Here is a 26,471-nt window from a genome sequence, read left to right on the forward strand (position 1 = left end):
AGCTTGTTGAATTAAAGAGTAGAAGAGAGAATTGCGCATGAATAGAGTACAGGTGGGTCCTTGGGGACTTGTGTGGCATTGTCTGGGAGGTGGGGAGGAGACTGTGGAGGATCTTGATATCCAGGGGGAGAAAGTTTGTATTTGATACAGTAGAAAATCTGGGGCTTACCAAAAGTCAATTTTAGATCAGGGAGAATATGATCTATGGCAGATAGGGAAATGAAGAGTAAGGTGTGGCTTCAGGAATTACAAGAAGAAAAAAAAAAAGCCAGAGTTTGGTGATAGATAGCCTGGGTGTTAACTGGGAAGAGCCAGCAGTTAAAAATGAATGGTAATGAGGTAATGAGGCTGAGAGGTGTTCAAATAGTTGTTCATTCTTGGGGTTTCATGGGGATTGGAATGTGTTAGCAACTGACTAACTGGAATGCCCTACCCCCACTTCTTTCAAATACTTGAAAATAGAAGGATTACCCTTTCTTTCCATAAAGCTTTATTATCAATTAAGCTTTCTCCTTTCACCTACAACAAGAAGCTTACTATGTGTGAAGATCCCAGGGATGATTGAGGCGCCCTTTATGCCCCACAGAATCCTAGGATAGTTCTTTTTTTTTAAGATGTGCTCGTTCTCCGAGAACAGTAACACCATCTGCCTCACGTACCACATAAATACAGTTGCTCAGATGGTTCTTATCTATAAAATAGCGTTTATTTTATTTTCACTGTTGGAATTATACGTGTTTATTTTAGAAATTTTGGATACCAGACAGACATAAACAAAAAATTAAAATAATTCATAGTCCTGCTTAGCTACAGCTACAGTTAATATTTGGGGAATCAAATGGAATAGTTTTGATTACTTCAGTTAATGCATATGATTATTGAATATGTTAATATTAGTGTTATTGGTAACATTACACTTTTTTTTAAGTTTAGAGTCCCTTGTGATTTTCTCTGGGAGTTCCTAGAATAGCCTAGAAAATAGTGACTTTTTTTTTTCCAAACAAATTTTCGTAGGTGGTATTTGCAGGAGATAGCAGAGGTTCAGTTTTGCTCTTAGGAAGATGTGGAAACCTCTCTGAAATAATGTTTGGTAAATTAGAACTGACTTATTTTTAAAGCGTGTGTTTCATTTAGGATGAAGAAGGTTTTTAAGAGATCCAGATATCTTCCTTGTAAATAGCGCATATTCACTGTATTATTTTACTCTTGAACATATTTTTCCTATCTTTTTTTTAATGTTTACTTATTTTTGACAGAAAAAGAGAAAGAGAGGGAGAGAGAGAGCACACATGGGTGCAGAGAGAGAGGGAGACAGAATCTGAAGCAATGTGGGGCTAGAATGAACCTGCCAGATCATGACCTCAGCTGAAGTCACACTTAACTGACTGAGTCACCCAGGCACCCCCCATATCTCTTTTTTAACATACAAAGTTTAATTTTAGAGGAGCCAGTCATTTAATACAGAATAAAATGAATGAAGTGAAGTCTTCTTGGAAATGAAATGGTTAGCCACTTGAGATAAACCAGAAAGGTAGGGCACTTGCCCTCTAAGGTTAGGTGGTATTTTACTTCAGACTGGTGAATGTTTGGCTTCTAAGAAGGTGCAGATTTGATGTTTTTTTCATTTCATGTCTGCGTTGAATTGGCTTTCTAATTTATGATGTTATAAACCTTTTTGAATCATCATAAGAAATGCTTATTGTCCGATTGCCATGGCTAAATAATAAATACCTTTTATCTTTTTGATATTGCAGTTGACTCATGTTGACCAGGCAAGCTTCCAGGTTGATGCCTTTGGAACATCCTTTATTCTCGATGTCGTGCTAAACCAGTAAGTCTTTGTTGAGCTGTACTCACTTTTGTCAGATATACATTCAAACCACTTTTATAACTTTTGTAAAGTTTTGTTTTCTTACTGTATTTTACTTCATCTTCCCATATCAGTTAAATACTACATTTAAAACTTTTCTATTGACTGTAAGTTATAAAGTCTGACAAATGACAGGAAATGGATATTCATTTAAAATTGAACAGCTGTAACAGATTTGAGAAGGTAAAGTGGAGGGCAGGACTTACTCCAATATTTTGCATAAGAGTATATGTGACCTAAGTTCCTATGAATGGCAGTAAATTGTGAAAATAATATTTAGGATATTAACACATCTTCTTTAAGAACAGCAGAAAAGGGGTGCCTGGGTGGCGCAGTCGGTTAAGCGTCCGACTTCAGCCAGGTCACGATCTCGCGGTCCGGGAGTTCGAGCCCCGCATCGGGCTCTGGGCTGATGGCTCAGAGCCTGGAGCCTGTTTCCGATTCTGTGTCTCCCTCTCTCTCTGCCCCTCCCCCGTTCATGCTCTGTCTCTCTCTGTCCCAAAAATAAATAAACATTGAAAAAAAAAATTTTTTTTTAAAAAAAGAACAGCAGAAAAGAGTTACTTTTTTTGCTCAGTGATTCAAAGGACTGGCTGCATGATGTGCGACTCCTAATAGTGGCATTAGATGCTTTGATTTGGGAGTCCGTTTCTGTGAGATGTAGGTACCCTGCTATTATTCTGTAAATATGATATAATTTTGGAAATTCTGTCTTTCAGTTTTATTAGCCACATTTGAAGTGTTCAATAGCCATCCATGCCTAGTGGTTACCTTATTGGACAAGGCAGAACATTTCCATCACGGCAAACGGTTCTGTTGAGTATTGCTGGTTTAGATTTCTTTTGGGGAATGGGCACTATGTATAACTGTTAGATTCTTGAGCTAGATCAGTCAGTATTCAGGAGGAGAATTCATGTCTTCCTTTTAGATTCCAGGCTATGTCCAATGGATTAACTTAATAATTAGTCTTACTAGGATCCTGGTTTTTATGGAATTTATTGCAACGTCATAAATTTTGATAATATCATCTGTGTTATATTAATGTTTAAGCCGTGTATTAGGTTTTTTTTTTGGGTTTTTTTTGGGTTTTTTTTTTTTGTTTTTTTTTTAGAGAGAGAGAGAGAGAGAGAGAGAGAGAACAAGCAGGGGAGAGGCGGAGAGAGAGAGAGAGGGGAGAGAGAATCCTAAGTAGGCTCCACACTGTTAGCTCAGACCCCAAACTCTGGGCTCTATCCCACGACACTGGGAGATCATGATCTAAGCCTAAACCAAGAGTCAGATGCTTAACTGACTGAGCCACCCACGAGCCCCTAGTTTATTTTTTCATTAGGCTGTCTCATAGCTACCTCTTGTAAGTTTTTCTCCTCTCTCCCCACATTTTTGTAGTTCACAAACAAATCTGAAAAGCATTGTGTTAGATTGACTATTTGGGTGATCCATTAATGGGAGTTGTTTGTTCTTTGATCATGTACATTTTAAAGATGTAACATAAATTTTTAAAAATGTAACATAAACTATATTTCTACTATGCTCATTAAAATACAGTTTGTTGCTTGTTTTTAAAATCGGTGGCTTAGAACATACATGATTAAAGCCTTTCTACCACACTTTATACCAGGTATTTAACCTAGTTTCATAGAGCATAAGACTCTGTTAATATGATTTGTATCTTATATTCCTGCTTGATGTAAATGCCCTAAAATTTACATTTTTAAGTTACTTACTGCGTTTTTTCGGCAACTTTCATATTCTAAAGTTTTTAAAAACTCAGTATAAAGGAATGCATGCTCCTTAAAAGAATAATGATAAAGTAGCAAAAACGGTGTCACATAAGTGTACCACTTGGAAATGGATTGCCCCATTTTATTTAAAAAAAAATTTTTTTTAATGTTTATTTACTTTTTTTTTTTTTAACGTTTATTTATTTTTGAGACAGAGAGAGACAAAGCATGAACGGGGGAGGGTCAGAGAGAGAGGGAGACACAGAATCTGAAACAGGCTCCAGGCTCTGAGCGGTCAGCACAGAGCCCCACGCGGGGCTCAAACTCACGGACCGCGAGATCATGACCTGAGCCGAAGTTGGCCGCTTAACCGACTGAGCCACCCAGGCACCCCAATGTTTATTTACTTTTGAGAGAGAGAGAGAGACAGAGCACGAGGGGGGAGGGGCTATTTACTTTTGAGAGAGAGAGCGCGCGTGCGCGCGCACGAGTGGGGGACGGGCAGAGAGAGAGAGAGGGAGACCCAGAATCCCAAGCAGGCTCCAGGCTCTGAGCTGTCAGCACAGAGCCTGACACGGGGCTTGAACTCACAAACCATGAGATCATGACCTGAGCCGAAGCCGGACGCTCAACCAACTGAACCACCCAGGCGCCCCTGCCCAATTTTAAATTGTAACCCTCTCTGCTCTCACTCTTATATCGAGCCTACTACCTATTCTTCTCCCCTGCTTCATTTTTAATTTAATTTAATTTAATTTAATTTAATTTAATTTAATTTAATTTAATTTTGTTTTATTTGTTTTATTTTAATGTTTATTTTTGAGAGAGAGAGAGTACGAGTAGAGGAGGAGCAGAGAGAGAAGGAGACACAGAATTTGAAGCAGGTTCCAGGCTCTAAGCTGTCAGTACAGAGTCTGACACGAGGCTTGAACCCATGGACCATGAAATCATGACCTGAAGTTGGATGCTTAACTGACTGAGCCACTCAGGCACTGCTCCCCTGCTTCATTTTTTAAAACATAATATTCATCACCATTTAGTATATAGGTTGACTCACATGATATCATCATTTTTGCACATCACAAAGTTTAGCCACACCAGCATTGTCATATGGTGAATTAATATTCTGTATTTTAATTACTTACTTTGTTTATTGTCTTCTTCCTCTCACTAGAGTATAAGCACCTTGAGGGCAGGAATTTTCTTTCCTTCCTTGGTGTCTCCTTAGCATAGAATGGATACTAAATTCCAGGCTGGGAAGCTATATAGACTTAGAAGCCAGACATTGGAATTCCCTGGAATTTGCAGGACACAGGGAAGGCCAGATAAAGGATGGAGGCTATCAACTGGGGAGAAGGCAAATAGCAAAAAAGATCCAGAGATTAAGTGTTTGGGACTAGCTCCCAAAAGCTGAGCATCTGTATATAGGTGTGATTTGGAAAGTCAGATTCCTACGTTTCTGTTTCAATGACTCTTTCCTATCCCTCCTTTATTTTTAAATTTTATTAAATTTATTTTATTTTATTAAAAATTTTTTTTAAATGTTCATTTATTTTTGAGACAGAGAGAGGGCATGAGCGGGTAGAGAGAGAGAGGGAGACACAGAATCTGGAGCAGGCTACAGGCTCCGAGCTGTCAGCACAGAGCCCAATGTGGGGCTCGAACTCACGAGCTGTGAGATCATGACCTGAGCCGAAGTCGGACACCCAACCAACTGAACCACCCAGGCACCCCTATTTAATTTTTTTAACATAAGAAAAATTTAATAGCATAAGTTGAGGGAGTGACATAGATGTAGAAATTCCCTCACATTCCTCCTTTAAATCACTATTCCTGTGGATAACCCAGCCTCAGTTTCTGGTTCCTGACAGTTGTAAAGCCTTGATTATCAGTTCTCAAAGAAATGATATTTTTTCCTGTCCATTCTGCCCTAAACTACCTCACTTCCTTTGGAGAAATCTCAGCCCCAAAACCTTCTCTTCCTAAAGGTGAAACACATATGGCCATACTTATCAGAGCATGAATACTTTGGAGTACTAAGGGTAAAGCAGAATTTCTTTGGAAATACTGGCAAGAATCTCCATTGGGCATTTTTCCTCTTATTACAATGGAAATTTAAAATTGCAAGAAGTACAAAGTATAAGATAATAACATAAATGGAGGTTCCTGGGCTGAGGAATATGTGAAGTCCTTTTTTTTTTTTTGTTCTGGGATCTATATTACATATGGGTTGCACAAAGCTGATTTCTTTATGCTATAAGAGCCAGGATGATTTGATACCAAGTTTTTTTTCTTATTTTTGTGAAGAATGTTTTTAATTCATGGTTTCAGTTTATATATTGCCTTGTGGTTGTGTTGATTAAGGAGCAGGAAGGTGAAAAATTGAATATGCTCTTCAAAAATTATTTTTCTTATGAGGCAATTCTAGGGTTGTGGAACCGGTGGAGTTTTTTGTTTATTTGTTTTAAACTGGAGGCAAATTAAATAAGTCTCTGTGTAGCTGGATTCCAGTTGCAGATTAGATCCAATAATACATATTTTTAGATTGGAGTGGAAGGAAAAGTATCATTACATAATATTCCTTCTGACTGTTCAGTAAACAGAATTATCTATAACAAAATTATGCAAGAGTTCAACCTTTAAGTTGTAATTTCTACAAAAGGCAGATAAGGAATATGGAATATGGTTAAAAATGAAAAGCACAGCCAGTTCCTGTTTTGTCGAGCGATTTTTAGTTCTTTCATGGGGTCACACAGTTGTGAAATTTCACTCTTTAGGACAGATCAATTAAAAAAAAAAACCCAAACCTATGGTCTAGCCTGGTCAACCTGGTCCTGAGGCCACATTGGACCTTTCCAGAGATCAGTGACTGGTGAAACATTTCTGGGAAAGAAGAAGACTCACTGAAGATATTTTATACCACATATGTAATGCTGTATATACATGTGTGTGTGTGTGTGTGTGTGTGTGTGTATACACACACACACTATATATAATAGTACATAATATATATTACATATGTGTAATTGGAGCAATTAATTCAAGCCAGGTCTTTTCCTATAAGTCTCTCTCCTGTTCTTCAAAAAGTGAATGATTAAACTGCCCAAAGCATTGCACAAATTTTGAAAAAATTTCTTTTCCATACCCCTTGATCCTTTTACAACAGGTGTCCTGACAACACAAATCACACATGTGTAGGCACACCCACACCTGCACCCATACACACCCACACCTGCACCCATACACACCCACATACCCATCCCTACACACCCCACAAAGAAGCAAATACTCCACATGGATATGGTTAGTTGTTTTAGGATGTGAAACATATAATTAGGAAGAGAACCCATCTTTTATAGCCTGTTTTTGGAAGGGGATTCTGTGGTACAGTTCACAGATTTCAGATGATCCTGTTCCTAAGTTTTGACTATATTTTACATATTCTTTCATTTTTAAAATTCTGATAACAACAAAAATATTTTCTATAACTGAAGATCCTTTTATCAGTGGCATTTTTCCCTATGTGACAAGAGGGAGGTGGGGAGCTGTCAGCAGATGGGGTTGCCCATGCCAAGTGGGAGGTGGTGTAGAGATGGGGGTAGGGGGAAGGGGAGAAGCAGGAACAGGGTCAGACAAGGAACATCCAAATTCTGTTCAAATGGTCAAGTCCAGTTTTGTCTTCTCTCATTTAGCCAATTAGTCACCTTCTAATCATTTGCCAATCAATCACCTCTTGATTGCTTTCTGCTAGCACTCTTGAATTTGCAGGGAAAGTAGAAATCCCAATGGACAAAAAACAGGGTATGAATCCAATTGGAGTTAGGTCTGGAAGTCTCATTTCCTTAACTATGCTTTATGTACATTGTGAATAAAAATAAGTGATGGGTGCTTGGGGTGCCTAGGTGGCTTAGTCTGATAAGCGTCTGACTCTTGGTTGCGGCTAGTTCAGCTAGTTCAAGCCCCACATCGGGCTCTCTGCTGACAGCATGGAGCCTGCTTGGGATTCTGTCTCCCTCTCTCTCTGCCCCCTCTCCCTTTTCCTTTCTATCTCTCTCTCAAAATAAGTAAAAAAAAAACTTAAAAATTGATGAGGTTGGCAAGATAGCAGGACCCAGATTATATCGGGTCTCATAGAGACAGAAAAGACTTTGGATGACAGGCAAACAGAGACTCCTGGTTTTCCCCACACCATGATCTTGCATTATTGACTCCTTTCTCCACTAACTTATGATCCTTTATTAATCATATTTAGTTATTGTATATTTTAATGTCTTCCCAAACCAATCTCTTCTGAAGATCTATTCATTAATTTTTTGGCCTGGTATCCTCATACTATTTGTTGTAGCTTTATAAATGTTTTAATATCTAGCATAGAAAAATCTCTCATTAGTTTTCTTTTGTAAACTTTCTTAGATATTTTTGCCTTTTCTAATATGGAAATTTATACTAACTTTGTCAATCTCCTTTTGGAATTTTAATTGAACTGTCACTAGATCTCCATTTTAATTTGGGAAAAGTACATGTTTTTATAGGTACTTATTATTTCCATCCAATACCATTGTGTTTTTTTGTTTTGTTTTTTTGTTTTTTTTTTGATTTAAGCATCTATTTTGTCTCTCAGTAAAATTTAGTACTTTGGTTTTTACAGGTTCTGCACATTTCATGTAGAACCTTTTCATAGGAATTGTGGTTTGTTGCTACTGTGGATATCTTTCCATGTTTTGTAATTTAGTTATTAATGATATTTAGGAAAGTCACTGATATGCATACCTTATTAATTTCTTTAATGTTGCTAGTGCTTTTTATTTGTTTCTCTTGGATTTTCTAGTTTGACAATAACATTACTGGAGAATTATAAAAGTTTTTTCTTTCCAAAGTGTTACTTCATATTACTGTTGCCCATCTTAATGCTTTTTCTAGAAGTTCCTGAACTCTATTATTTGGTGATAATAGCACTTTTGTCTTGGTTCTTTTTTTTGTTTTTTAATGTTTGTTTATTTTTGACAGAGAGAGAGAGACAGCGAGCACAAGCAGGGGAAGGGCAGAGAGAGAGGGAGACACAGAGTCCGAAGCAGGCTTGAGGCTTTGAGTTGTCTGCACAGAGCCCGACACGGGGCTTGAACTCACGAACTGTGAGATCATGACCTTAGCCAAAGTCGGATGTTTAACTGACTGAGCCACCCAGGCGCCCCATGTTTTGGTTCTTTTGGGAATGGGAATATGTCTTGTATTCAGTGTTAAGTAGAATGTTGATTGTTGATTTTTGAGAGGTAGTCTTTATTATGTTAAAGCAATATCCTATATCTTGTATAATAAGTTTTTTTTAAGGGAATGAGTATTAGACTTTATTGAACCCCTTTCTAGTCAATTTGAGTGAACATATTGATGTTCTTATTTGACAACTTTATCATGTTGCATAATTCATTGTTGTAACCCATATGTTGCTGGCCTTTCTAGTTGTGACTACAGAATGGAATTATACCTCCTGTTTTTATCTAAATTACAATGGCATAAGCCCTTACGGGCTTTTCTGCTATAAGTTACCTCTGTCTCCAAGTGTGTTCCTCAACCATTTAGGAGATTTGTTGTTGTCTTTTACCTTGCCCCTCCATTCCTGCCTCTGATAGATCTCCTGCAGTGACTCTCATGACAGCTGCCCTGCTGGGCACAGCTGCCCTCCACCAGTGAAGACTGCTGACATCTGCCAGGAGTGGTCACTCCAAGTACCCACGGGCCCAAACCCACCCACAGGCCTTCTTGTGGAGTCATTGCCACCATAGTAGGAGGGCACAGCTATAGCCTCTACTTAGAGATAGGCAGAGAAAAGGGCAAGTTCTTTTTTTCTCTGGTCCAAGGCACCATACGTTCTGTTTCAGTGTGAAAAGCACTGGGGACATCTACTCTCAGAAAGTGAAATTGGACCCCTAATCTCAGAGTGATGATCTGACTTGACTACCATGGCTACAGTATCTTTCCCAAAGTATGACTTATTCAACTCTAAATAATGTTCCATGTGTGATGACTGTAGCCTAGAACACCAAGTACATGTCTTTGTCACAGTCTTTACTCCTGCATGAGGTGAGGAATAGATTAGGATTGTACAGCCCTCCTGCATTCGATCTGGCTCCTAATTTTCCCTGATCCAGTGTTTAGACAAGGATAGACAGTTTTCAGGAAGGGGGCAGGAAGACAAACGCAAACATGGGGCAAACACCGCAATTAACACCTTGAGGAGAGTGTAATTGCTTTTCTCTGTTGGTTCAGGCTCTCTGAAGAGTTCACAGAACCCCAAGGATTTCCTGGGGGAGTCTGCTCCCCCCAAAAGGGAGAGTTGCCCAACTGCAAATTCTAGTTTTTATTTTAGAAAGTTACAACTGATTTTAAGACAGTTTCTAATTTAGAATTTTAAGATCCAGTCTCTTTAGGTACCCTATTACTAACTACTAAAATAGATATGCTGTTCTATTATTAGAATTTTTACATCAGCAATAATGAATGAGATTGTATCAGAATTAAAAAACTGTATAAAATGAATTTTTTTACTTACAAAAAATTCCTTGAAACACTATCTTGGAGACTATAAGAGTCACATACATATCTTTAGTGTTTAAAAGTCCTTACCTTTATTTTGACTAGTCCAGTAATCTTTTAAAGAGATAAGTCCTTGATAAATAGTCATTTCTTTTTTTTTTTAATGTTTATTTTTGAGAGAGAGAGTGCTCGTGCACGCACGTAAGTAGGGGATGGGGAGAGAGAGAGGGGGAGACTGCGAATCCTAAGTGGGCTCTGCGCTGACAGGAGAGAGCCCAATGCGGGCTCAAACTCAGGAACTGTGAGATCATGACCTGATGCTTAACCCACTGAACCACCCAGGTGCCCCAATAAACGGTAATTTCTGATGGATATCGATATATTTATCTACTTGTTTTTAAACCAACTTTGGGAAGTTGTAGTTTCCTGAAGAATTGTCCACATAAGTTTTATCAGTATATTTTTGTGTATGCTTTTTAGGAAATAACTTCTAAAATTTCTTCTATATCTATTGTTATATTGTCGTTTTCCATACTTTCATTTATGCTTATCAGATATAAACTCAAATATACAGACTTTTAGGAACATATTTACCACATAAATTAAACAATGTGATTATTATTTATTTATTTATTTATTTTTATTTATTTATTTTTTAATGTTTATTTTTGAGAGAGAGAGAGAGAGAGAGAGAGACAGAGTGTGAGTGGGGGAGGTGCAGAGAGAGAGGGAGACACAGTCCGAAGCAGGCTTGAGGCTCTGAGTTGTCTGCACAGAGCCTGACACGGGGCTTGAACTGATGAACTGCAAGATCATTACCTGAGCTGAAGTCAGTCGCTTAACTGACTGAGCCACCCAGGCGCCGTGCAATTTTTAAAAACAATTTTATTGAGGCGTTTTTACATGTCATAAAATTCATCCCTTTCATGTGTACAATTCAATGATTTTTTTTTTAATTTAGCAACTATCAACATAAGTCAGTTTTAAAGCACTTTTCTTTTTTTTTTTTTTTAAGTTTATTTATTCATTTTTGAGAGAGAGGGGTGGGCACAGAGAGAATCCCTAGCAGGCACTATGCAGTCAGCACAGAGTCCAACCCACAGGGCTCAAACACACGAACTGTGAGATCACAACCTGAGCTGAATCTGACATTTAACCAACTGAGCCACCAAAGGTGGCTCTAGAACACTTTTCAATTCTCCACTAAGATCCCTCATTTTTATTGAAACTTAATCCCCGTTCCTGTCTCCAGCCGCAGGCAATTACTAACCTCCTTTTTATGTCTTTATAAATTTACCTTTTCTGGACATTTCATATAAATGGAATCACACAATATGCATTCTTCTGTCTAGCTTCTTTTATTTGACATGATTTTGAAGTCCATCCCTGATGTAGCATGTCTTCACAGTTCATTCCTTTTTATTCCTGAATATTATTTCATTTATAGATATATGATATAGATAGATTACGTCTATCCATTCACCTGATGACGGGTATGTAGGTTGTTTGCAGTTTTTGGCAATTATGAATAATGTTGCTATGAACATTCACGTGGAAATCTTTGTGTGGATTTAAGTTTTCATTTAGTTTTATGTTTAATTGTTTTGAGAAATGCTAAACTGTTTTCCAAAGTGGACTTTTGGTTTTTTAATGGTACAGTAACAGCTGTTTTTCTGTAAGTTCTATTTTACAGGAAGAGTGGTGTCAGGTATAAATAGTTGCTAAGCTTTCAGGTTCTCAATTCCATGTCCATTGCAAGTCTGGAAGGAGCTCCATGCTTCTCATGGTTATGATTTTATGCTCTTTGATTCATAATAAAACTCTACATTTGAAATATATATTGAACTTCTGACACTTTTTAGGGGATAAGATTCTACCATTAGCACTTTATATAGGAATTTTATATAGACCTGATATTTCTTATACCACAGCTGAAATGTATTTCATTTCTGCTCTTTTGTTCTAAGTTGAAAGATGGTCATTTTAAATTCTGACTGCTAACACTAGGCAGAAAGTGTCCTGGGCTTAGCCTAGAATGGCCTTGATTATTAGCTGGGCAGACCTTGACTGCAAAGCCCATAGCAAAGGAGAATGGTGGGTGAGGTAGGGGGCATTGGATGTGCCTGGCCAAGAGCCGGAAAGTCATCCAGTACTAAAGCTGAGACTGGGAAAATTGTTTTGAAGGGGGCATCTGGAAGGAGTTCTAGAGGTAAACAGGACCGTAGGGGCTGGAGCCTTTTATAGGGTTTGGAAGGCCAAACTCATGGGTAGGGAGAAAGCTGTGCAAGGCTCAAGTCAGTCCTTTTATAAGGATGGGTCAGAGCTGAGCAGAGGAGAGTCAGCTTCCTATTACTGGTCTGTTTAAGCTTTCTCTTTCTGGTTTGTTTTTAAAAGTACAGCCTTGGCAGATAGCCTCTCCTCTGATGTCCTGCCTGCTGCTCCCTTGCAGTATATTCAATAAACTTCTTTTAAAAAGGAAAGGGTGCCGCTTGGGTGGCTCAGCTGGTTAAGCATCCCATTCTTGATCTTCGCTCAGTCATGATCTCACAGTTCACTTAGTGAGATCTGGCCCTGCGTCGGGCTCTGTGCTGACAGCACGGAGCCTCGTTGGGATCCTCTCTCACCCTCTCTCTCTCTCTGCCCCTCCCCTGTTTGTGTATGCTTTCTCTCTCTCTCTCTCTGTCTCTCTCTCGCGCACGCACTCTCTTTTTCGAAGTAAATAAACAAACTTAAAAAAAAAGTACAGCCTTAGTGCAGACTCCTTTGTCTTTCATCTGATTGTTTAATATGACCTTGAGATGTTTTTGGCACTATCCCCTCTCTTTTTAATCAGGGAGTCTCGAGATTTCAGCACATTTATGAGTATATTATTTAAATTGTAAATAGAGTAATTACATAATTATTTAGTATAACTGAGACTATTTATGGCCCTTGGTGTTTCAAGGAAAATACCACATAAATACTATTTTTATAATTAAAATGATTACTGTATATTTCTGTGTTATAGATTTATGTAATTTGCTGGATATAGTAAATATTTTTGATGTGCAGTAATGAAACTTGCAATAAATGTTTTTGCATAATGGCAAAGAAACTCTTTGGAGTTTTTACAGTGATTAGGAGACACATCAAAGATTAAATTATAAGAGTTCACTGCTATTTTTACCCTCGTTGCCAAATTATACAACTCTGTTAAATTATTTAGCAGTGATATGGTAGATACTCCAACTAAGGGGAATTTTGCTGGTGCAAAAATTGGATTCCCTAGACATATTTAATATAAATTTAAGTTTATGATATGGCTGTTAAGATATTAGGTGAACAAAATCTTTGCAAGATGAAAGACTAAATTTGAGTGACTGGACACTTGTTCTTTAATGGCAATATTTGTTTTATGTAAAGACTGTGTTTGAGGCACCTGGGTGGCTCAGTCAGTTAAGTGTCCGACTTCAGGTTCAGGTCATGATCTCACAGTTTGTGGGTCCAAGCCCCGCATTGGGCTCCGTGCTGACAGCTCAGAGCCTGGAACTTGCTTGCTTGCTTCAGATTCTGTGTTTCCCCCCCCCCCTCTGCCCCTCCCCTGCTTGTGCTTTGTCTCTCTCTCAAAAATAAATAAGCATTAAAAAAAAGACTGTGTTTTAGGGTGGGGTATAAGGTACATATTTTACCCCAGGTGATGCCATCTACATAGAGCTGGCTTGTTGCTCTTTGTCTCTGAAATACATTTCTCATTCATATAAAAATACATATCAACTTGTTACCACTCATTGTGAATATGTGTATATTTTCTCATGCTTCAGCTCTTGGCATAGGTTCTCAGCCAATGAGATCTGATGTGGAAGGTTGTACTTTACATGCTTGTCCCATGAGTGTTAGCTATAACCGTTGTCAGGGAGTGTGGCCATATTATTCTTTGGTGATTCTTTTATTTTGTCTAAAACCAAAGAGTTTTGACTTCTAATACCTAGAAGTGATAGTGCTAGGCATGCTATACTAAGAAACAAAGAAAGATGAATGGCCTGGTCATTAAACATTTTACAGAGGCTTAAGGCTTTTGCTGAAAGTGGGAGAGGATAAAGATCAGCTTCAGCTTCCTTCAAGGAAATGGTCCCAGAATCATGGGGTAAAAATGCAGAGGCAGCAAGGAATGGAAACATGGTGTGATGATAGGGAGGGAGGGGTCATAAATATTGTTGCAGCATGGTGGCCGGTTGGAATTGTATGAACAGTAGCTGGGAGGAGTTATACATGGGTGCCTGTTATAAAGCTGGGGGGTTTGAGAGAAAGGCACTGGTGTTAGAAGGTGGAGGAGGTAGGGAGCCTGGGTGGCTCAGTCAGCTGAGCATCCAACTCTAGATTTCGGCTGAGATCGTGATTTCACAGTTCGTGGGAACTGCTCAGGTCATGATCTCGCGGTTCATGGGATTGAGCCCTGCGTCAGGCTCTGCGCTGACAGCATGGAGCCTGCTTGGGATTCTCTTTCTACTTCTCTCTGCTCCTCCCCCACACATCTCTCTCTTTCTCTCAAAATAAACAAATGAACATTAAAAAAAAAAGGAGGTAGAAGAGGGTCAGTACCGTATCCTCTGATACTGAGAAGGCACTATGAGATCAAAAGAATGAAGGAAGTCGCTCCGTAATGGTTAGACAGAGTTTTATTCAGGGTAGCTTACTGATAAGGGGGGATTGGGTGGACAGATGATCCAGGCTGTCTGTAGCTCTTCTCTGCTATTCTCCTTTAGTCCGGACCTTAATCCCCAGCTTTCATAGAGCAAGGGGCATGGTGGTGGGCTGTTGAGTGGTTATCTAAAGTGGTGCCATCCTGTGTGCCAGAAGATGTAACTAATTATCTCAAGTAGGGTCTTTTGTATGCCAGTTGTCTTTGCTAGTTGCCTGAAGTGGCACCTTCTGTGCCCCAGAAGATCTCTACTAGTTGCCTGAAGTGGCCTGTTATGTGCTCCTCTCTAGGGAAGATCACAACAAGCCTCCCCACATTCTAGTCAGGGCATACATTAACTTCCACAGGGCCTAGAACACATAGTCCTGAGGGAGGTCACTGCATGGGCATGAACAAGATGGAGGGCCAAAGATGGAGTCAGTGTTGTTAGCCCTCCTACAACCGGAATGCTCCTCTGTAACGACTATGCTGGAATAACCCTGTGCAGGACCTTTTGCGTAACTGTATTCCCATATTTTGGGGTGTATCCCTTGCTCTTGCAGGGAAGAAAATTAGGAGACTTCTCTTTTTTTTATTTTTATTTAAAAAAATTTTTTTTAATGTTTTATTTATTTTTGAGACAGAGAGAGACAGAGCATGAATGGGGGAGGGGCAGAGAGAGAGGGAGACACAGAATCGGAAGCAGGCTCCAGGCTCTGAGCCATCAGCCCAGAGCCTGACGCAGAGCTCGAACTCACGAACCGTGAGATCGTGACCTGAGCTGAAGTCGGATGCTCAACCGACTGAGCCACCCAGACGCCCCTAGAAGACTTCTCTTATGGTAGGATATGCATTAGATTAATGTTTATGACAGGGCATTTACATATGAATTGAATATTTAAATTCAAGTAATCTCTACATATTTTATTTTAAGAAAACCTTGTGGTAACTGAACTCATAGTAACTTCAGTTTTATCCTACTCAGACGTGTTGGAGAGGTAAGGCCAATAGAAGCATAAGACATTTGCGGTCTTTCTGGAGGTTATTCTTTGTGCTGCCTTGCTCTTTTCTCCTCCTCTGCTTCTCAGAGGATCAACAGCCCTTTTTAGCAATGGTTAAAACAGCAGATGGGCCTCTTCAATTCAGGCATACATATCCCTCTCCAGTAGACATGATAAAATAAGAGTTATAGATAACTTCTTCTTAGTCTTAGTCTAGAGATTTTTGCTTTCCCTGTATATTCTTTAAAAAAAATATTTTTTAATGTTTATTTTTCAGAGAGAGAGATAGAGTGTGAGTGGGAGAGGGGCAGAGAGAGAGGGAGACACAGAATCTGAAGCAGGCTCCAGTCTCCGAGCTGTCAGCACAAAGCCCATCGATGGGGATGGGGGTGGGAGGGGTGGGTGGCTCGTACCCACAATCCGCAAGATCATGACCTGAGCTGAAGTTGGACACTTAACCGACTGAGCCACCCAGGCGCCCCTCTTTTTTTTTTTTAAATGTTTATTTATTTTTGAGAGAGAGAGAGGACAAGCAGGAGAGGGTCAGAGACAGAGAGGGAGACACAGAATCTGAAGCAGGCTTCAGGCCCCCAGCTGTTAGCACAAAGCCCAGTGCGGGCTCTGACTCGTGAACTGAGAGATCATGTCCTGAACAAAGTTGGACGCTTAACTGACTGAGCCACCCAGGCGCCCCTCCCTGTATATTCTTTTAAAAGAGAGACTGTAAGGGCGCCTGGGTGGCTCAGTCAGTTAAGCATCCAACTTCAGCTCAGTTCATGATCTCATGGTTTCGTGAGTTTGAGCCCTGCATCAGGCTCTGTGCTAAAGGCTCAGAGCCTGGAGCCTGTTTCAGATTCTGTGTCTCCTTTCTCTGCCCCTACCCTGCTCCTGCTCTGTCTCTTGCTGTCTCTCAAAAATAAATAAAAACATTAAAAAAAATTTAAAGAAAAATAAAAGAGACTATAGTGGGGTGCTTGGGTGGCTCATTCGGTTAAGCTTCCAGCTCTCAGTTTTGGCTCATGTCATTATCTCATGATTCATGGGTTCAAGCCCTGCGTTGGGCTCTATGCTGACAGTGTGGAGCCTGCTTGGAATTCTCTTTCTTTGTGCCTCCCCTGCTGATGTTCTCTCTCTCTCAAACTACATAAATAAACAAACTTAAAAAAAAAATAAAAGAGAGACCATAGTGCAAAAGAGAAAAAAAAAGATTTTTCCCTAAAATAAATCCATTTATTTTATTTGCTTTCTCTTGTCCCAAGGGAAGAATAATTAGCAAATGAATGATTAATCTTGCTGTTAGCTTATGCTTTATTTCCAGAGTCAAAAGTTACAAACAGTCAAGCTTTACACCTTAAACAGATGCATTTCCGCATGGGATTTTAAGTTTGGTTCTTTAAGGTTAAGTATATGATGTAGGATATTTCAGTGAACTTACGACATACCATTAGGCTTTCATTTATGAATGGGCTGTTTAATCAAAACATCTTTTGGAAGAAAACAATTATGGAAAGTTTGCATGTTTATTAAATAGAAACAGATGGAAAGCTTAGATAACTCATTTTTTTTTCAGTGCATATATAAAAACACCTAAGGTTGAACTTTATTTAAATCATCATTGTGTTTCATAATTATTCACACATATACACATATATCTTTTCCATATTTGACTTACTTATATGTGAAGTAGGTATTTCAACAAGCTCTAGAGCTGAGGTTATTCAATAGGAATAATGTAAAACAATTACTCTATTCAGTTTTGTATTTTATAACCCTACTTTATTTGATGCAACATAAACAGGGAATCATGTGATATGCCTCACAATTTATTATTTATTTATTTATTTATTTATTTATTTCTTAATTTTTACTTTAAGTAAGCTCTGTGCTCCACATGGGACTTGAATTCACAACCCTGAGGTCCAGAGTTGCATGCTCTACTGATTGAGACAAGCACCCTCTCACAAGTTTTTAAAAGTTTTTATGTATTTATTAAAAAATTTTTTTTTAAATATGAGATTTATTGTCAAATTGGTTTTCATACAACACCCAGTGCTCATCCCAAAAGGTGCCCTCCTCAATACCCATCACCCACCCTCCCCTCCCTCCCACCCCCCATCAACTCTCAGTTTGTTCTCAGTTTTTTTTTCAGTATATGAAATTTATTGTCAAATTGGTTTCCATACAACACCCAGTGCTCATCCCAAAAGGTGCCCTCCTCAATACCCATCACCCACCCTCCCCTCCCTCCCACCTCCCATGAACCCTCAGTTTGTTCTGTTTTTAAGAGTCTCTTATGTTTTGGCTCTCTCCCTGGAGAGTGTTATGTTAAGTGAAATAAGTCATACAGAGAAAGACAGATGCCATATGTTTAAAAATTTTTAAGTAACCTCTCTACCCAATGTGGAACTCAAACTTACAACCCTGAGATCAAGGGTTGCACCTTCTACCAACTGAACCAGCCAGGTACCCCTAAGTTTTTATTTAAATTCCAGTTAGTTGACACACAGTGTAATGTTTTAGGTGTACAGTACAGTGATTCAACACTTCATATAACACCCAGTGTTTCTTTTATTATTTTTTAATTTTTAAAATTTTTTAATGTTTATTTTTGAGAGAGACAGAGTGCGAGTGGGGGAGGGGCAGAGAGAGAGGGAGACACAGAATCCAAAGCGGGTTCCAAGCTGTCAGCACAGAGCCTGACACGGGACTCAGACCCATGAACCATGAGATAATGACTGAGCCAAAGTTAGACGCTTAACCGACTGAGCCACCCAGGTGCCCCTAATGCCCAGTGTTCTTAAATAATTTTTAATCCTGACTTGTTTTTGCCAAATGATTAGTTTAGGGGGGAAAAAAAGGAAAGAAAGGAAAGTTGACAAAAAGAATTTAAATTTGGGGAGCCTGGGTGGCCCAGTTGATTAAGCATCTGACTCTTGATCTCAGCTCAAGTCTTGATCTCAGGGTCATGAATTCAAGCCTCACATTGGGCTCTATGCTGGGTGTGAAGACTACTTTTTTTTTTTTTTTTAAAGGATACCGTTTTCTGGAAATATTTATTGAAAAATTTTGTGCAGACACCAACCCTTGTTGGCTAGTTTTATGTTTTTACATTGTGACTGATTAAAACTTTTATTTAAGTGTTTTTAAAATATTGAAATGTAGAGAGTGCCTGAGTGGCTCAGTGGGTTATGTGTCTGATTTCTGTCATGATCTTGTGGTTCGTGGGTTCGAGCCCTGCATCGGGCTCTGTGCTGACAGCTCAGAGCCTGGAACCTGCTTCAGTTTCTGTGTCTTCCTCTCTCTCTGCCTTTCCCCGCTCACACTGTGTCTCTGTTTCTCAAAAAAGAAATAATATAAAAAAATGTTGAAATGTATATACATATATATAGAATAGTCCAAATAATACATATGAATAAGTATAAAATATAAGGAGAATATCAGTTTAACCACTACCCAGGTATGGAATGTTACCAGTGTTCTCCAAATCTGTAGCATGCTCTCTCCTTCCCTAATACTAGAAACAACCACCCTGACTTTTCTGATAATCATTTCAGTGATTTTCTTTATAGTTTTATCACCTATTTATGCATTCCTAAACACAAAGGTACATCTCTCTCTCTCTTTTTAAAAAAATTGGAATGTAGGATGGACTTGTGGATTTTTATTTATGCAGTGTTTACATTCAATTAGTTATTACTCTTTATGATGTTCAAATTGTCCCAAAGTTGGCTCGTGGGAGCCCTTTCATTTTGGTTCCTGTGTCCCTTTGACATATTAATGACCCCATTAATATTTAAGGGCTTCTTTGCTTTCTGGGACAACAAGAAGGCTTTCTTTCATATGGAACAACCAGGTTCACTTTTAACTTTATAACAGATTTCTGTTTTTGTATGGTGACTAGTTTATGAACAGATACTTGTTATTTTGCTATTTCAATTTTATGTCATTATCATCTTTAAAAAATTTTTTTTAATGTTTATTTATTTTTGACAGAGAGAGCGAGAGAGCAAGAGCATGAGCGGGGGAGGGGCAGAGAGAGAGGGAGACACAGAATCCAAAGCGGGCTCCAGGCTCTGAGCTGTCAGCACAGAGCCTGATGTGGGGCTCGAACTCATGAGCTGTGAGATCATGACCTGAGCCGAAGTCAGACACTCAACCTACTAAGCCACCCAGGCGCCCCTATCATCTTATTAATATTTCAGTTGTATTGCATTATCATCTCATTAAAACCCAAGACTGACAGCTATCACTTACTCTTATTTTTAATCAAATGTTGAACCAATGCATGAATCAGTGACAAAAGTATTTTAATTACTTGTTTTGGGGGAGGATTACCTTACACATAACAATTAAATTAAGCAAAATATAGGATCTCAGATATGGCTGTTTTCAGAATATCATGGTAGTTAACCGTATGTGGGGGTTGAGGTAATAGGAATTTGAAGAAACAATGGAGTTGAAACAGTCAATTAAAAGAGAACTATATTTGTTTCCCTACCCAAAGTAAAATTCTTAATGTCTTTTTCTCTTCCAACCAAAAGATTTGATTGAGATCTGTACGCCGTAATCCGATTTAACTGAGATCAGAGAAATGATCTTGTTGTTCAAGGTATTTTTGTCCATGTGGAGGAAACAAGACCTATACAGTGATGTACAATGCAAGATGATCAAAGCTGTTTCTAGTTGTATAATCCAGGGAGAGAATGAACAGTTTTGCCAGTGTTCTGGGAACACGTCACAGAGAAAATATTTTTCTTCCTGAATTTTAAACCATGTAATATTTTATGAGGGCAAGGATTTTGTAAAACAGAGAAAAGGGACAGAACAATGATATGGTGATGTGAAAGTGTTCTGGGCAGAGTTGTATCAAGTTCAGAGAGCCAAAGAAGGCTAGGAGGCCAAGTTGCTTCATTAGGCTGGGGCTTAACTAGGTGAGGTCGTGCATTGCTAGACCAAGGAATGTGGACTTTATGTGACTGGTAGTGGAGGACTGTCAAAGTTTTTACATGACTTAAGTCTTAAAATCAGTAGTGTGAAAGAAAACTTTGATGGTAGTATGGAAATGTGATTAATCATGAAAACAAAAACCTGGTAAAAACCTGTTTTGAGTTACTTAATAAGTTTTCTTTTATTAGTGGTTTTGATTTTCAAAATAATTCCTGACTCACATAGGTAGTATTACTTTTTAACTCTACCATAGGTGGTGATTTTCTTATGGTACTATGAAATTGTTTTCTTATAGCACATTTTGGTAATAAATTAGTTAGGATGCTTTGGGCTAAAAGTGAAAGTCAAAGAGTCTTACATAATAGAAGATAATCTCACATAACTATAAATCCAGAGGCTGGGCAGCTCCAGCCTCTGCGACTCTAGCTTTGAAGCTTGCCATTCTCGTGTCCAGAAGAGCCAAAAAAACCACCTCTCCTCCTTTTCATTGTAGCAAATCATGAAACCTTTAAACTGAAATTTCCAAAGTCTTGTTGGCCAGAACTGGGTCAAATCTTCTGCTAACCTAGTCTTTGGCAAAAGTGAAGGTATCTCTGTGATTTGTTAATACTAATCAGGATCATTCTGGAAGTAGGGTGAGTTCATCTTCCCCCTGTCTCATGGGAGAAGGTAGGATATCTGACCCATTCTGGATTCTGTTAGCTAGTGCCATGTGGGGTAGATATTAGAGAGATAGCCAAGAAGGTCTGCCAAAGAAAGAACTTATTTATTGAAGGTGACCTTCAAAGAATAGATTGCGGTGCTATATCGTAATACTGCTGCTGAGTTCATTCCACAGACTTGCTGAAATCAGAACCTTCTGGTCTTCTAAATGCACACCCTTTCTACTTGAGCCAAGAGAAGCTCCCATTACCAAAAAGTAATGTGTCATGAGACAGTAAAACCTAGGAATTCTTACTGGATTTTATTCATTGGTTTTGATAATCCTATATATATCTTATTATCCATATCCACTGAGACCCTGTAATAAATTGCTTTAATTTTTTCTCATTTTAGTAACTTTTGCCCTAAGTAGCTGAATAATCAGATTAGAAGTACTGAATGTCTGGTTGCCCAAGAATAGTCTTAGGCATTATTAGCCTTCCAGCTGCCAGGCTCTGGACCCCACCTGAGCCAATAGCTTCCCTCTGTAGGGAAGTCAGTATGCCTCAGGCGTTTTCAGCATTGCTTTGCCCCTTCCACCATCTTACCCATCATGTGCAATCTGTCCTGCCCCTGTTGGGTGGTCACTTAACTAACTTGGTCCTGTTAATCACCTGTTCACTGATGAATTAGTCCATGCTTGTGTGTTGGCTCTTTCTAGTCCCCTTCTTGGTCTATATATGTGACTTTTTAGAGGTGTTCCTGCCCCTTAGGAGTAACTCAATGGATTGACTAAATGTTGGTATTTCAGGCCAGCTAGGAAGACAGGGAACAGTTTTGAGCACTGTGAAATCTCTTAAATCTTACTGCACAAAAAGCATGATCTACACAGAATTAGCCCTAGTCAAAGGATAATTAGGGCCCATGAACCCAAATATACACCAGACTTGACTGAGAGATTCCGAATACTCACACAATTAATCATTTAGAGGAAGAACAAAAATCATTTTAACAATGAAAGATTCTCAGTTTCCTGATATACAATAACATAGTAAGAAAAACTCCTTCTCTTTTCACAAAAATTATTTGAGTAGTATTTTATTAATTAAAGTGAATTCCATAGTGACAATGGTTGATTGTCATTCTTCAGCCAGACTTTGTGGAGATCAGGTATCCATTGTCACTTGAGTAATCTTTTTGCCCCATTACTTTTTGCCTCTCTAGATCTAATATTGATGTGGATCTAATTCATATCTCTTCTTAAAAAAATATTTTTTTCTGGCTCTGATCCCATTCTGTTTCCTCTTCTAAGGCTTGGTCCAGATTCTAGTAGAAAACAAAGCTTAATAGACATCACAGAAAACCCCAGTTATCACTTTGCTGTGTACTTTGCATTTAAAGTGCATAATTACACAAACTTCTTCAAATAAAAATTATCATGTGCATAGATAGTCTCTAAAGCCTAAGTAGTAAAGTGGCTTTGAAACAGCCCTTTGGCAGTGTTTTTTTAAAGGCCTTTTAGTTAACCAGTAACACATGGTTATGGATATGAATACCAGAAGATTTTAGAGAAATAACAGATGTGGATTTATTCCTTCCTCTGCAAAAATTATCTTGGGAATTACAGTGCCTTGAAGGAGAGAGTTAGGGTTTTCCCTCATGTGTGCCATTGATTGCTACTGAGCAATGTCCAGAAGAGCTGGACATTTTGATGTCCAAAAGGGCTCTTCTCGAAGGCCATAAAGTAGCCTGCAAACCCACTCCCCCAAGAACATCTTCCCTCCAAGATTATCCTAGCTATTCAAAATCAGTTTCTACATTACTGTCTTCCTTGTTAACAGCTTTCCTTAGCTTTCCTCAGTGATCTCAACTATGGCTGCATATTACAATTATCTGGAGAGTTTGAAAAACTGCCAGTACCTGGGGTTCACCGTAGACCGACTAGTTCAGTGGTTTTGCAGTGTGATCCCTGGACCAATAGCATCCACATCATCTGGGAACTTGTTAGAAAGGAACGTTCAGGGACCTCACGCAGACCTACTGAATCAGAACTTCTGATGGGTGGGACCCAAGAAACTGTTTTAATAAGCCCTCTGGGTGATTTTTGATGTATGTTCAAGTTTGAGAGCCACTGTTGTAGTGTTTTTTCCCTCTGACATTCACCTCATGCCATTAATTTTTTCTCATAATCTTGATATAGTCCAGACACCAGCCCAACCCTGTACTTATATGCCACTTAGCCTCTTACATATATTCCAAGATGAACTTTTTATTGAAGTTCTCAGTAATTAAAAACTCTTTTCACTCATATTATAATAAAGGTAATGTCTTCTGGATAAGTTTTGCTGAAAACTATGAACAGTTTTGTTGTTGTTGTCTTTTTTTTTTTTTTTTTTAACTATAACCTTGGCTATTACAAATTGGGTTGAAGAAGATTCCCCCGGGCTCTGTGTAGCTTCCTTTGATCTGATGTATTATATTGAGCTGGGAAATGGCAATTTGGCCACTCAGTGAGTCACCATGAGTTTGTTTTGCAATAAGAGGGACGTGGCTGTGACGCCAGGTTATTTGGGATTTTAGGTCTGGTAGTAGGCATGACATTCTGGAAGTTCACAATATAGGGGCACTTGGGTGGTTCAGTCTGTTAAGTATGTGACTTCAGTTCAGGTCATGGTCTCACGGTTTGTGAGTTCAAGCCCTGCACCGGGCTCTGTGCTGTCAGTGCGGAGTCTGCTGCAGATCCTCTGTCCCCTTCTCTCTCTTCTCCCTCCCCTGCTCCTGCATGCTCGCTCTCTCTCTCTCTCTCTCTCTCTCTCTCTCTCACACACACACACACACACACACACACAAATGAATAAACAGTAAAAAAAATCACCCCAAATAAGATATATAGATAGATAGATAAATAAATAAATAAATTTCACAATATAGTAGGAGAGAAAAGGTAGCACAACAGGAAACCCTGGGTAGAAGATTGAGCTGGTTGTCTGACTAATAACGTACTGTGCTTCCTGAAGGACTTGAGGGATCAGTGTACAAGTTTGTATTAAGAAAGATTTAGCCTATAAATTCTGGAGTAGCAGGTACTCCGTTGTGCCCATTTTGGGTGTTTGATTAAATGGTACCTGTACTAACAGAGAGGCAATATGGTCAAGTGGTTAGTAGCAGACTTCGTAGCCAGACTGCCTGGGTTTAAAACTATGCTAGTTACTAGCGATGTGATCTTGGGCAAGTCAGTTAACTGCTCAGTGCCTGGGTTTCTCCATCTGTAAAACAGGGATGGTAACAGTACTTTTCTCTTGAGTGGTTGGCGGACTACATGGGTTAATGTATATGAAGCCCCCAGAACAGTGATGAGCATGTAGAGGTGCTCAGTAAATGTTTAACTGTTATAAACTGACAGAGGCACTTTTCTTTTAAAGAGTTGCTATGATGTCATCTGTCATGGAGGGACTGGCTAACTTTGAAACCTTTAACATAAAAGGGAGTTAAGAGATGAGATTACTATTGGAAGTTGTTTTGTTTCTGTTTTTGTTTTGGTTTTTTTTTTTTTTTTGAGAGAAAGAGTATGAGCTGGGGCGGGGGGCAGAGGGAGAGAGAGGGAGAATTCATGATGAACATGAAGCCCCACCCAGGGCTCCAATCCCACGACCCTGGGATCATGACCTGAGCCCAAATCCAGAGTAAGATGCTGAACCGACTGAGCTACGCAGGAGCCCCTGTTTTTGTTTTAAAGATAGATAATAAGGTTTTAGTGAAAGTTCCAAAGCCTTATTAGTATCCATTAACTTGGTAAGCTCACTGAACATATTTAAATAACAGAAATAGAGTTCTGAATCCTTGTGTGTAGTTCTGAAACCCCCTGCACCTTGATCACAGAAAGATTTTGTAAATTTTCTGTAACTCATTTGGCATTAAAAAAACCTCACTTGAACATACACATATTAGTTTTCTATTGGTGCCATAACAAGTTACCCTAAATTTAGTGGTACAGATTGGTACAGTGCAGGTTGAATATCTCCCAGTTTCCGTGAGTCAGACGTGCAGGTACCAGTTGGCCCACCTGGATCCCCTGCTCTGTCTCACAGACCTCAGTGAAAGTGTCATCTGGACTGTGCTCCTTCCTGAGTGCTCTGAGGATGCCTGGACTTCCAAGTATTTTTAGGTTATTGGCAAAATTCAGTGTTTTGAGATTGTAGGACTAAGGTCCCACTTCCTTGCTGGCTGTTGGCCATGGATTGTTCTTCTAAAGGCTGCCCCACATTCCTCAGCTAGTGGCCCCCTTCCTCCATCTGCAAAAGCAGCAATGGCCATTCACCTGCCTCCCAGACATTGAATTGCGTGGACTCCCCTTTCTGCCTCCTCTTTGCCCTGCTGCCATTCTCTTTCACCATATCTCTCTGATTCACTCTTCTGTCTTCCTCTTCTGTTTTTTAGCATTCCTGTGATTACACTGGGGCCACCCAGATAATCTAGGAAAATCTGTTTTAAAGTCAGCTGATTAGTAACCTTAATTCTATCTGTGAAGTCTCTTTGTGTGGTACCTAGATTAGCATTTGATTGGCTAACCAGAGAATAGGAATTTTGGGGGACATTGTGAGAATTGTGCCTGCCCAGTGCATTAAACTATATAATAGTCTTTATCCTACTTATGGTATGAATATCATTTGGTGCAGAAATATCAAAATGTTTCATTAGAGCTTGCTGTCCTTGATCCTGCTGGGAGAATTACACAATATATGCACATTGTTACCTTTCTAAAATTAAAAAAAAATTCTCAACTCCAAACACAGCTGGCCTCAGGGTTATTGAAAAGATTGTGGACTTATAATAAAAAAAATACTGGTGAAAGATATTTTTAAAAAGCATTTATATTGATAATATATTTTAAAGTATTATGGAATGTTACATATGTAACAGTACTTGAGAACAGGAAAATGAGTATGTTTTTCAGATTCATACTTACAGAACTAAAAGGGATTTTCAAGGGGTGCCTAGGTGGCTCATGATATCAGTTAAGTGTCTGACTCTTGATTTCAGCTCCAGTCATGATCTTACGGTTTGTGGGTTTGAACCCTGCGTCAGGCTCTGTGCTGATGGCA

The 26,471-nt window shown here is 39.1% G+C and overlaps 1 protein-coding gene across 12 annotated transcripts in view; it reads left to right on the forward strand.

Moving 5' to 3' along the window:
- The window catches only part of ADAM22 (ADAM metallopeptidase domain 22), a 229,916-nt gene that overhangs the window by 39,421 nt on the left and 164,024 nt on the right, over positions 1-26,471 (forward strand). For all 12 annotated transcript variants that reach the window (XM_047097037.1, XM_047097041.1, XM_047097040.1 and 9 more), the window contains exon 3: positions 1,755-1,831. In XM_047097037.1, coding sequence (XP_046952993.1) covers positions 1,755-1,831 — 77 coding nt within the window. The remainder of the gene's footprint in view (positions 1-1,754; positions 1,832-26,471) is intronic.

Source organism: Lynx rufus, unplaced genomic scaffold (genome assembly GCF_022079265.1).
Source record: "Lynx rufus isolate CCGP_SWC_20201006 ecotype Redwood Valley unplaced genomic scaffold, mLynRuf1.p SCAF_4, whole genome shotgun sequence".
Taxonomy (NCBI): domain Eukaryota; kingdom Metazoa; phylum Chordata; class Mammalia; order Carnivora; family Felidae; genus Lynx; species Lynx rufus.